Source organism: Eulemur rufifrons, chromosome 1, assembly GCF_041146395.1.
Source record: "Eulemur rufifrons isolate Redbay chromosome 1, OSU_ERuf_1, whole genome shotgun sequence".
NCBI classification, from domain to species: domain Eukaryota; kingdom Metazoa; phylum Chordata; class Mammalia; order Primates; family Lemuridae; genus Eulemur; species Eulemur rufifrons.
The window spans coordinates 9,607,204-9,619,066 of record NC_090983.1 but is presented as its reverse complement, the minus strand read 5'-3'; the positions used below and the strand labels follow the sequence as shown (position 1 = coordinate 9,619,066).

At 40.8% G+C, this 11,863-nt stretch overlaps 1 protein-coding gene across 3 annotated transcripts in view; it reads right to left on the bottom strand.

Moving 5' to 3' along the window:
• Positions 1–6,433: 6,433 nt before the first annotated feature.
• Positions 6,434–11,863, bottom strand: part of PID1 (phosphotyrosine interaction domain containing 1) — a 216,042-nt gene continuing 210,612 nt past the window's right edge. For 2 of the 3 annotated variants that reach the window (XM_069474347.1, XM_069474503.1), the window contains one exon: positions 6,434–8,599. In XM_069474347.1, the coding sequence (XP_069330448.1) occupies positions 8,123–8,599 (477 nt within the window). In that variant the 3' untranslated portion in view covers positions 6,434–8,122. The remainder of the gene's footprint in view (positions 8,600–11,863) is intronic. The other variant, XM_069474425.1, reaches the window with a different exon arrangement.

Genomic DNA, 11,863 nt, shown 5'->3' with positions numbered 1-11,863 from the left:
GGGGAGAGCTGAGAGAGTCAGGTGGATCGGAGAAAGCAGAAGGGGCATCTGAGGAGAGGTCTGGTGGAGAGTTAGAGGGAAAAGAGGTGGAGGGTGGTGGGGGACCCCGAGCAAGGAGGACCTGTGTGGGGTGGCAGGTCAGAGAGAGAAGGATGGGAGCGTAAACAGAAAAAGGCTTGGACATATGGGATCTCTGACCATTTGCTTTTCCTGTGACAAAAATTATCAAGGTCTTGTAGAATATTGAAATTGAAAGTCCCATTCTCAGGCCATTGTCCAATTTATACATTGGCCAGGCAGGGTTGCAGTAAAGAATGAGGCGCTTGGGCTGGATGTCTAAATCCAGGGCCTTCAGGTTGGCCAGAAGGCACCCCAGGGGCATCTTGTGGGGAATTTTGGAAGATTGGCTACCCATGTCATCTCAACCCGGATGGGGAAACAGATAGGAACAGTATCCTGACTATGGAGGCAGCAAAAGTCTGGGTGGACATTGCTGCCAGAGACTGTGTGCCGGCAGGGAAAGGGGTGAGAGGAATTCAGGCATCCCCGAATTAGCCTCAGCCCCTGGAACGGGAGAGCCTCCAACATGGGCCCACGGTTTAACGGACAGGGAACAGCTTTCCGGAAGGAACGGAGGCTCCTGGTGGGGGATCCGGGTTGGGAGAACATGGGGTGACTCACCCAGGCCGAGGCTGTCAATCAGGGACTTGAAGGCAATCAGTGGAGGTCCTGGTCCGAAATGTGAGAGTTCACGGAAGCGGGTGGTGCCACCAAGGCCTCGGAACGGACCAGCACAGCCAAACGCCCTCCCGGTCTGGGCACCAAATGTAAGGTTTTTTGGATAGGCCAGCACCAGAGAAAGACAGACGAGCAGAGTTGAAAGGGATAAGTAAAGAGGCTTTATTGGGGCGCTGCCGGGTGAGGGTAACAGGTCTCAAGAGAGGAGCCCGTGTGAGATTCTCAGGTCCAGTGGGGGGGTGGGGGTGGGTGGAGAGAGAGAGTGAGAGAGACCCAAGAAGTAGCATTGCCCAGAAGTCTGAGTGGGCTTATATGTGTTTTTAGGGCTGGGGGTAGGGGTTTCTTTGGCAGGAAGATTTATGGTGGGGAGACCAAGGAATTTTCCATTGCAGTTTTAGTGTGGGTATTGAGAACTAGGAGGGGCTGGTGGTATGTGTGACTCCAAGAACTGAGACCCTTATCAGGGTAACTATCCAGGTGTGGCTATTCTTTAACTTAGCTGGGCCCTGCAGGCATTGTTCTCGGCAGGTCTTGTGGGCTTCTTTTTCCATTAGGGAGGGGAGGGGCGCCTGCCACCAGCCTTACATTCAACAGCTCTGCTTTTATGACAAAGAAGAGGATTTAAGTCATTTGTTTTGTTTCTTGGTTAATAGAACCAAATATTTATGCCAACTAAAGGGGAAAAAGTATATAAATGATGGGTATTTTAAAAGAAGAGGAATTTTATTACTTTCAAGGCTCTGAATCCTAGAATTGCATTAACCATCTGTTGCTTAGTGGTGAACCCACTTTAATAAATAAAGAAGAATGGCTTGAAACGAGTACATCAGAACTGCAATTTCAGTCACGCCAGCTTCTACTTACACTGAGATTACACTCTGTCTAGTGAATTGTTATTTTAATATATGGAAACAGTGTTTTCCCAAGTAGGCAACACTTCCAATAGCAATGTCATTCATCCTATTTATTTGCTTATTAAAAATAAGCATGAAATTTGAATTTTTCAAGGCTAGAACCACAAACTCCTAATTAGTTTTATCTGAATGAATTAGTTTTTACTGCATTAACTTCTAAAAGTGCAGTACTAAATCTTAGGAAAATCTATTGCAATTATTAACATGGGAAAAGCAATAACATAATTTGGCAGAAGTCTAAATTGAAAGTCCAATTCCATCCAAGGCCCCCAATTAAGGTGCTTCTATACCCATAATAATATCTGCGTGAAGATAATCCAATTATGAACATAATGAAGTTTGTTAGATTTTGTTTTCCATGCAATATTGGGATCAGAACCACTATGTTGTTTAGAGCTATAATGAGCCTTAGCCACTAAAAAATGACCATGGGTGGATACAATATATTGTTATTAACTATAGTCAGCATGTTGTACAATAGTTCTCTTGAACTTATTCCTCCTATCTACCTGAAATTTTGTATCCTTTGACCATCTCCTCAACTCCCTAACCTCTCAGCCCCTGCTAAATACCATTCTTCTCTGCTTCTGAGTTCCACTTTTCAAGATCCCCCATAAAGTAAGGTCAGGAAGCATTTGTCTTTCTGTGCCTGGCTTATTTTACTTGACATAATGTCCTCCAGATTTATCTATGTTGTTGTAAATGACAAGATTTCCTTCTTTTATAAGGCTGAATAGTATTCTACTGTGTATCTGTAGCACATTTTCTTTATCCATTCATTCTCTGATGGACACTTAGGTTGATTCTATATCTTGGCTATTGTGAATAGGGCTGCAACAAACATGGGAGTGCACATCTCTTTTTGACATACCAATTTTGATTTCTTTGGATAAATACCCAGTAGTGGCATTGCTGGATCACATGGCAGTTCTATTTTTAATTTTTTGAGGAAACTCCATACTGCTTTCCACGATGGCTGTACCAATTTGCATCTCCAGTGTAAGTGTGCAAATGTGCTCTTTTCTCCACATCCTCACCAACACTTGTTATCTTTTGTCTTTTGATAATGCTTATTCTAATAGGTACAAGGTGCTATCTCATTGGGGTTTTAATTTCCTGAAAATTGCTAAGAGAGTAGATTTTAATTGTTCTTACCACAAAAATGATAAGTCTGTGAGGTAATGCTTAATTAGCTTGATTTAGCAATTCTACAATGTATATGTATTTCAATACATCTTATTTTACCCTATAAATATATGAGGTTTTTATTTGTCAATTAAAGTAAATTAACTAATTTTAAGGAGGATGTGACCATGGCGTGGAGGTAACTCTTAGTTCTTCCTTGTAAGTGGGTATTTCCTTAAGTGTTCTTCAGTGTTTCTCTTATGCTTTATCCCTAAAAGGTAAATAATGTCCTGGAATGACAACTAGGGCCACTGAATGACAGGCCTGCTATCAAACAGGTCTCATGTAGTATCATGTTTTATTTCACAAATCTCAGAATACTTACAAATGACCCAATCTTGCTTTAACATATATGCTTAGATAGAGATGAAAACATTAAGAAACTAATTGTTAACAAAGCTACAGATATGAAAGTATTGATAATTATTAGTAATGTATTATGAAGGGGTTGATATGTGTAATACTTTACTAATTCCATTTTTGGGTCACATGAATATTTTCTTATAGTAGCCTCTAAGCTATGCTATTGAAAATTCAGTAGTAATTTGAGAATGTTTTTACAATAAGTGAAAGCCATACATTTCCAAAGCAAAATCTATTCAAATTCCTTTTGAAGACCCAATTTTGGATACATAAGCAAAACCCGAGATAATCTTTGTAGGACATTCCAAAAGAAACCCTTCCCCAGACCTCTTTGTGAGTATCAGCTTTGCTCAAGTGTACAAGACCATGTCTTAGATTGATTTTCAACAAATATGTTTTATTTGCAATGTCCAAAATGAGATGGCTTAGATTTTTCTTCCTCTTAGCAATTTGCCTTTACCCATTCAGATGTTTTTCTTTCTAAGCTGGGATTTAAGCAGCATACAGAGTTTTCTTCTGGTGACCATCATCAGTTGGCAGCTCTTTAGAGGGGGCAGCCAAAGTTCTTCAGCTGAACAATGTAGCCCATAAAATTATTCCAAGACCCAAATCTTGGCATCTCACAGGAAAGTTCCTTGAAAATCGAGAGGAATTTGGGAGTTACCTTTGACAATTATGGGGATCTTAACTCTCATTAGTTTAGGGTGTATCTGGGAGATGGAAATAGAGCACATTTTTGGAATGCTTAAAAAATAGTAAACTATGAAGAATTAGGTTGTCACCATGTCCCATCTGACTGAAAATAAAAGAGGAATTTAGGATAATCTGCAGTGTTCCACAATCTTGTCTAATTTTCAGTTAAGGGATTATGAACCAAAATGCACGATCTTAGATTCAGAGCACACACGCTCTTTCCTTCTTAAATCTGAGAAAGTCTGGATGAGTCATGTAAATAAAAAAAGCTAAGGTAGGAAAAAAGGAGAAGGTAGAAAGAGGGAAGGAAAAATGAAGCAGGAAAGGAGAAATGGGAAAAAGCAGAAGAGAAGCAAAAGGGAAAAAACATGTTTTCTAAAGTATAAATTTTGGGAAACCCCAGCTGAATTCATATGCTTCATATTGTCAGAAAGTAAAAACACCTTCTCCCAAGATTCTCTCTCTTCTCTTTCAGTGACAGAAACAAATAGGAACAAATGTATGAATGACAGGAGTGCTGTAATCTGCTAAATGCAGGTGTCTTAAAATACATCTTCTGTCTCCTTCCTTGGGATAATGTTTGTTTCGTTTTGACTGTGTGGCTTTGAGCACCTAACATTGTTTTTCTATCTATAAGCAGCCATAATTTTTTGGAATTAGGTAAGGGGCAATGTTTTTCTCCATTTGTTCTTCTTTGAAGAAACTGGGTAAGGGAGCCTCTAGGATACCTCCTATGTTCCAGAATTCTGTCCTAAAACTTCCAAATCAGAGACTCACATAGTGATTTTTCCTTCTTTCTGTCTATCTCTGCATCCACCCTGCCAGCCAGCTAACAGAAATGAGGCTTCTCCTAGGTTGCTGGCCCTGCCATAGGAGCTGGAGATAAAACAGGAACAAAAGAGACAAAACGCCCATCTTAAAGACACTTACACCCAAGAGGTTTAAACAGACAGTCACATAATTATACAAATAACTATGTAATTAAAAGCTGCCATGAATGACATGAAGGAAAAATACAGGATACTATAGAATCCTGTAACAGAAGGACTTGATTTAGAGTTTTAACATGTCCTGAGAAAAACAGACAAACCAGGCATCTTGCTTTTGGAGAGGTAGAGAATCTTGCTCGTTGCTCATAGCTAGGAAAATATTTAAGGAAAACAATATTATTTGTGCTCAAAAAAAACTCCTTGACCTCTGCTTTTAATACTGCTGCTGTTAAAAATATTCAAAAATGAATAGCAAAGAATGTTTATTTGTAATGGTTTAGTGTGCTAATTTAAGATAAACTAGAAGATTTCAAGAGGAATGGAAATGAAAAATTTAAAGGAGGGGGAGCTTGTCTTGATAGAACAACAGTCCTGGACCAGAAGTCAGAGGGTTCTAGTCTCATCAGACAAATCCTAGCTGTGCTCCCATGGCCAAGTGATATAACCTAAGCCTCAGTTTCCTCACCTCTAAAGTTAAGTGCTGCACCCACCTACAGAATTCTTCTGAGAAGCATATCAGTTAATATACATGAAAGTGCTCCGTGGGCACTAACATAGGAAATGTAGTATACGAAGGGAGACAGTACAAAGCATTAAAAAATAATAATGCAAAGCTGAATTATCCCTCTGAGAGGAATTAGGATTGGCTGCCCCGAAAGACTGCATTAGCTAATTGAAAGATATTGTGTGTTTATTTTTAAATTGCTTACCAATCATCCCAAGCAAAAACTCGTATCAGTGCTATCAGAGCCAATTACTTAGCACTCCATACTTAGTACCCTGAAAAAATACTACCAAGTGCCTTTTGCAATAAATAACTATGTGTGCACCTGGGATTCAACTTAACTTTCACTCAGGAAAACTACATTATTTTGAAATATGTACTGGTTGGTTTTTCTTCTCGTTTCTTCCTCTTAGATATATATTCAAGGACAATAGAGCACTGGAAATTGGGAAAAGTTTGACTTGAGAGAAATGCCATTTCAATCAGCAGAGTGAGGTTGTAATTCTCACTTGAGTTCATCTCTTTAACAGGCACCTATATTTTCACTTTAGATGCCTTTATATTTGTTACCAACGCCATGAAGGGCATTGCTCCAAACACACAGGCTCCATGGCCACCTGCCTTGCTTGATTCATGGGGCCATTCTGAGATATTATAGCTTGGAGGAGATTTTTTAACCAGTTCCATCAGAATAAAATCACTGTGTTTACTCTTCAGGATTTCAGCATAGTTTCTCTAAAGATAAACACGAGATTCTTGTAAATAGCAATCGTTTGCAAAAATGTTCTGGAAGACTCTACGCTGAAATATTTAGTTATACTAAATAACTATTTCAACTGTTGACAGGTCACCATCTCAGCTTAAGGGGCACACAGAAATTAAAAACAAATTGAGTATTCAGGAAATAAAACAAGATTTTTAAACACAATCAAGGAATGGGTTATGATCATAATTAAACATATTTTAAGATACAACTATTCATTTATGTAATTTGATATGTTTTGTTCTTCGGGTTTTCATTGCTTAAAAAAGGAAAGGCATAAAGCATGAAACTTTTCCACTTTATTAACGCAAACATGTTTTTATTAAAGAATGAATGCATTTATACTAAAGAATAGTTTACATGTGTTGTAAAGCAACAAGCATATCTTCAAGAGGTGAGTTCCTCAGTGTGACTCCATGCTTCTTCTACATGCCTGAAAACTGGACCCACACATGGGGGGGCACATGTACACACACACAAACGCATACACCGACACACAGATACACAGACCAAAATGCTGACACCATCGATCTCCGGATTAGATTAGCTCTCATTTAAGGCTTCCTAGGTACTTCAGTGCCCCTAATATTACCAGGATTAAAAACAGACTTTAATAAAGGAGCAGCATTACCTAGAAAAATAGTCATCTGCTCGTGGCCTTCTATGTATGTATTTTAACAAATACTTTCAATTTCATTCAATTTTGACTCTTTGCTTTTATAATATATAAAGATCCATGAAACAGAGAAATCTCAGGACTTCTCAGTAAGAACTTCTCATTAAAAATAACAAAGGAAAAAAAAAAAAAAAAGCCCAGGCAATTCTGATGCTAAGGATATCACCAATTTTAAGATAATGAGATAAGACTTCCCTTTAGGTTAAGATGGGCATAGCTTCTCTAGACAAGCCAAGTTTATCTAACCCATTCCCTATTTAAGTGCGATGTTGCGTGATGCCTTGGTGATGCCAAATCAGTTTTGAAGCTTTCGGTGAAGGATGCATCAGACAGGACCATTAATTAAATAAGTTACCATAAGCCAGAATTGACAAAAAAGGACAGCCTACATAAAGTTTGTTCACTTGCGGATCACTCATTCCTCTTTCCCAGGGCTTCTGTGGTGGTGGTTATGGTTTTAAGCTCCTGGTTTGTTGGTTTGATTGTTTATTTCAGTTGCTTGGTTATTTTCTTCCCTTTTGGTGTCCTGCAGCGTATGTTGAGATTCTACCCCACTAGGGACGTTAGAAGGGGAAAGAGGGTGGATGGGGCCGGAAAGGGAGGGGATTATTAGTAGTTGCAAGTATTCTAAGAAAATAGATGAAGTGAATACAATAAGAGGGTACTACTTGATATATTTATGTAAATAAAAGCATTATCTTTAACTGTGAATTAACTGCCAACTATCAGGTTGTTAGTTGTAAAGCTCAATAAAGGCTGTGCTGATTTGCATATAGAGGAGAGAATCTGAAACGTGCTATGGGAGGGGAGCTCTCAGGGTCATGCCCAGTGTCCTTCAACCCTGCAGCCAGGACAGCATCCACACCCCTCCGCCCACGCCCCCCATCCCAGGGATCTGACAGGTGCCTCTAACATTCTTGCTGGATTTCATAAGGCAGATCGGAATGGTCCATCAGATAACAGCCACAGAGTGTTGGCCTGAGAGGAGTGAAAACCGGCATGGAGCTCTCCCACGACAGGCATTGGGAAACGAGAAAAACAATAAGAGTGTCTAGAACCTTCCTCCCCATCCACACTCCCACCCTCCTCACAGTCACAGCAGCAGCAGATTTCAATGTAACGTAATTACTTTAATGATACATTTCTTTAGATTTAGAATTGCTCTTCTGAATTTAAAAAGCTTGGTCAGCCAATAGTTTGGCAGTCTTTTCATCCCAAATTTGAATGGTTGCTTCCTCATCTGTCATCTCGAATTCCTTGACCAATGCTGCCTTCGCCAAAGCGTGTGGAGTTCATTCAGCCGTCATCGGATTCCAATTCCTGGGAAACCTCCTCGGACAAGCTGTTCCTGTGGATCCGCCCGTCGCTCTTCATACTGTGGAAAGTCTTCCTGAAGGCCTCCATCATGGCGTGGGCCAGTTTCTTGGCCTCCAGCTTGCTCTCGCACTCCACGGCGTGGCAGTCCATCTGGTAGGACAGGTCGTCGTTGATCTCCCTGTACACCCAGGCAAAGATGTTGGGGCTCACGTTGTGGTCGGCGGTGCAGTAGGCGATGCGGGCCACCTGGAAGGTCTCCATGTGCACGGTGGCCTCCCCTTTGTGGTCCAGGTGATGGAGCCACACCTGGAAGGGCCGGATCTCCAGGAGGGCGTTGGCTGGAAAGACGTCTTCTCGGGCTAACGTGTGCTTCTTCCAGAGCTCAATGACTGGCTTCTCTGTGCAGCCTGACAAAAACTGCATGCCTGTGGTGGAGACCTTCCCCAGATAGGTGACCTGCAGGTGCAAGAGAGGGGACAAAAAGGAAGTGGTCAGCACTATGTTCTCAAACATTCACAGTGTCACACTGGGAAGGGGAAGAGGCTTTTTCTCATTCCCTGAAAGTGTAACTGCTATCAGAATTTCTACCTTTTCTCCCTAATAAGCAGCCTACTTAGCAAATGTATTGAAATTCTTTAAAAAAAAAAAGGTTGGATTTTTAAAATGTAATTTCTGGAGAACTACTCTCCCTCTCCCCCACTCCTCTGTTAAACTCTAATTCGAATGACTGATGATGATCTTTTTACGTAACTTGGCATTTCTTTAAAATCATAAAGCCAATCAAAGTTTATTTTCAGCCAAACACACAGAATTTAATAATAGGAAGGAATCAAAAGGATGCCGTATCTGAAAAACAAAGTCTTTATTATATTAATACTTATCTCCTAGCCTCTTCCCAAATCTTACAATGTTTGATTTCACTTAGGCTGCTTGCTTCTAATGCCAAGGACTCGAAAACTGTTCTATTTAAATTATAGCCTAAAGCATGAATTCTTTCCTTCCGGAGATAATTTTTTTTTTTTTTAAATACAGCAATGCCCAGTTATTTTTCAACCTAAACAGTTTTTGAACTGATGGGCATCTGGTTATGTGATAATAAGTGAAAGATCTACAGATGGGTTAAGATGAGAATGCTGGCTTATCACACAGCCAGACAAGAAGTACTCAAACTAAGAAAAATATTTCCAAATGATTCAAATAGTGTCCTTTTAAAAATTTATGATAATCCAAGAAGGGATTTTCATTCTTTTGTTACAGCAAGTGTTACAGCGAGTGGTCCCGAGGACAAACCGAGCGGCACACGGAGAGTCGGACAATCAAGGTTTGTTTGATGGCAGGCTCAGAGAGGTCTCGCCACCAAATTCTGAGCCCCGTCTACCCCATTTTTCCCACTTTTATTAAGTTGGGGTGATCCAAGGGGTGGGATCTCAGGTGACTAATGCCTGCCAGGGAATAGGTTAGGTTAGTAGCTGTACCAGGTAATAGGTTTAGTGTTATGCTGATGTGCCAGGTATTAGGTTAGTACTATGCTAATGTGGGTTTTCCTTGAGGGGTGGAGGTGTCAGGTGGCTGCTGTGCTAAGTAATAGACGGAGGTTTTCCTTATCACTTTCACTTTTTTTCATTCATCCAAATGAATAGAACTGGTGTTAATGGGGCATAGGGATTGTGGAAATGTGTAAAACTTAGGAGATCATCTAGGAAACAACACAAAATAGTATACAAATACATTTAAAATTAGTGACATGGATGTAAATACTATGAACGTGAGGAGGAAAAGACCAGGAAAAGGTCCATGGAAGCACTGAGAACTGAGAGAGGGCGTTTAATCACGACAACTCCAGATCAATGTTTATGTTTAGTGGGACTAGAAAGACCACACACAAAAAATTCAGAAAACAGATGTTCAGTACTATTGCATCTTTCTGTGCTTTGGTTATCTCTCAAACAAGAGTTAATTGGATAGTCCTTTAAAAAGATAACTTCTTAGTAAAGATGTATAAATGCTATACATTCTAGAAATATTTATTGGGAATCTACTAAACACAACAGCACCATGCCTGTTTGGGGTGGGGGTGATGTGAAAGTGGGGGGCCGGAGTCAGTAGGAAGGAAAGAACTGAATATTCATTCAGAGCACAGTCGTTGAGGCACGAGGGGGGTGGTTCTGGACAAACCTCCAACCTTAGGCATGTGCACAGATATGACAGGAACGTGAGGCAGACCATGAAAAGGCAGGAAGGGTCACAGCAAAGCACCCTCAGTGCTCAGCAGAGGGGGCAATGGCACCCTGACGACGGAAGGGGAGTCACTGGATTTCAAGGCTTCAGGCCCGTCCAGTATCCAGTGAAGGTGGTTAAAGAGGAGGATAGAGAAGCAAGGACAAGACTGCAGATGGGGAGACCCAACCTGGCTCGGGCAAAGAGGCCACTGACCACAGACAAGGCCAGGCCTAAGGCAGCCCTGGAGAAGAGGCTGTGGCGGGGGAGGTCCATGGCCACTGGATAAAAACACACCAAACTTTGGGGGACGGCCCTGCGTGCAGTCTTGATTGTCGGGACTTCGCTGCTCCCGATGGAATGCCAGTGTAGGTCTAGGGTCCAAGCAGCGCCTGGATGTGACAGCTTGCTAACTCAGTACTGGCCTGGTGCCAGGAGGAAAAGTGGACGGGGAGGGAAACACAGCCAGGAGGCGTGGCAGCCTGCATTAGGAGGGGGATGGATAGGAATAATACTGCAGGGATAAAACTGATAATACAGGCTGAAGACCGCTTATCCGAAATGCCTGGGACCAGAAGTGCTTTGAATTTCAGATTTTTTTCAGATTTTGGAATATGTGCATATACATAGTGAGATATCTTGAGGGAACCCAAGTTTAAACATGAAATCTATTTATGTTTCATATACATCTTATACACAGAGCCTGAAGATAGTTTTATATAATATTTTAAACAAATTTGTGCATGAAACAAATTTTGTGTATGCTGAACCATCAGAAAGCAAAGGTGTTACTGTCTCAGCCACCCATGTGACAATCTGGCATCACCATCATTCCTGACTCTGAACTGTTATGCTGCCGATAGATGGCCATTTCCTTTCACCCATTCACATGTACTTAACAGTACGTTCTACCGTGACCTGTCACAGGAGGTCAGGTATGGAATTTTTCTACCTGTGGCTTCATGTTGACACTCAAAAAGTTTTGGATTTTGAAGCATTTCAGATTTTCAGATGAGGGATGGTCTGCCTATACACAGCTGTAGACTGAAGGAGGAAAATGACTCAAACACACTGTAAGCACCTACAGTCACTCGGGATTGGAGTCAGAATATAAAGACGGATTTGTGAGAAAATGCACAATTCTATGCATAATACTTACTGAACTTAATACTTACTGAACTTGGGTTTCCTGCTTATGGTATTTTTATGACACCATTACTATTTTTTCTAACAGCTTTATTATTTTTTAAATTGAAGTGAAATTCACATTGCATACAATTAACCATTGTACTAAATGCCCCTGCATTGTACACTTTACAGTCACAAAATTGTAGGACTATCAGCATTTAGTTTCAAAATAATTTCATCACACCCAAGGAGACCCCATATCCATTAGTCTACCCATTGCCCCCTTTCCCTCAAGCGGCTGGCAATCACTACTCTGTGTTCTGTCTTTATGATTGACTGCTTCATATAACTGGAATCATATAATATATGACCTTT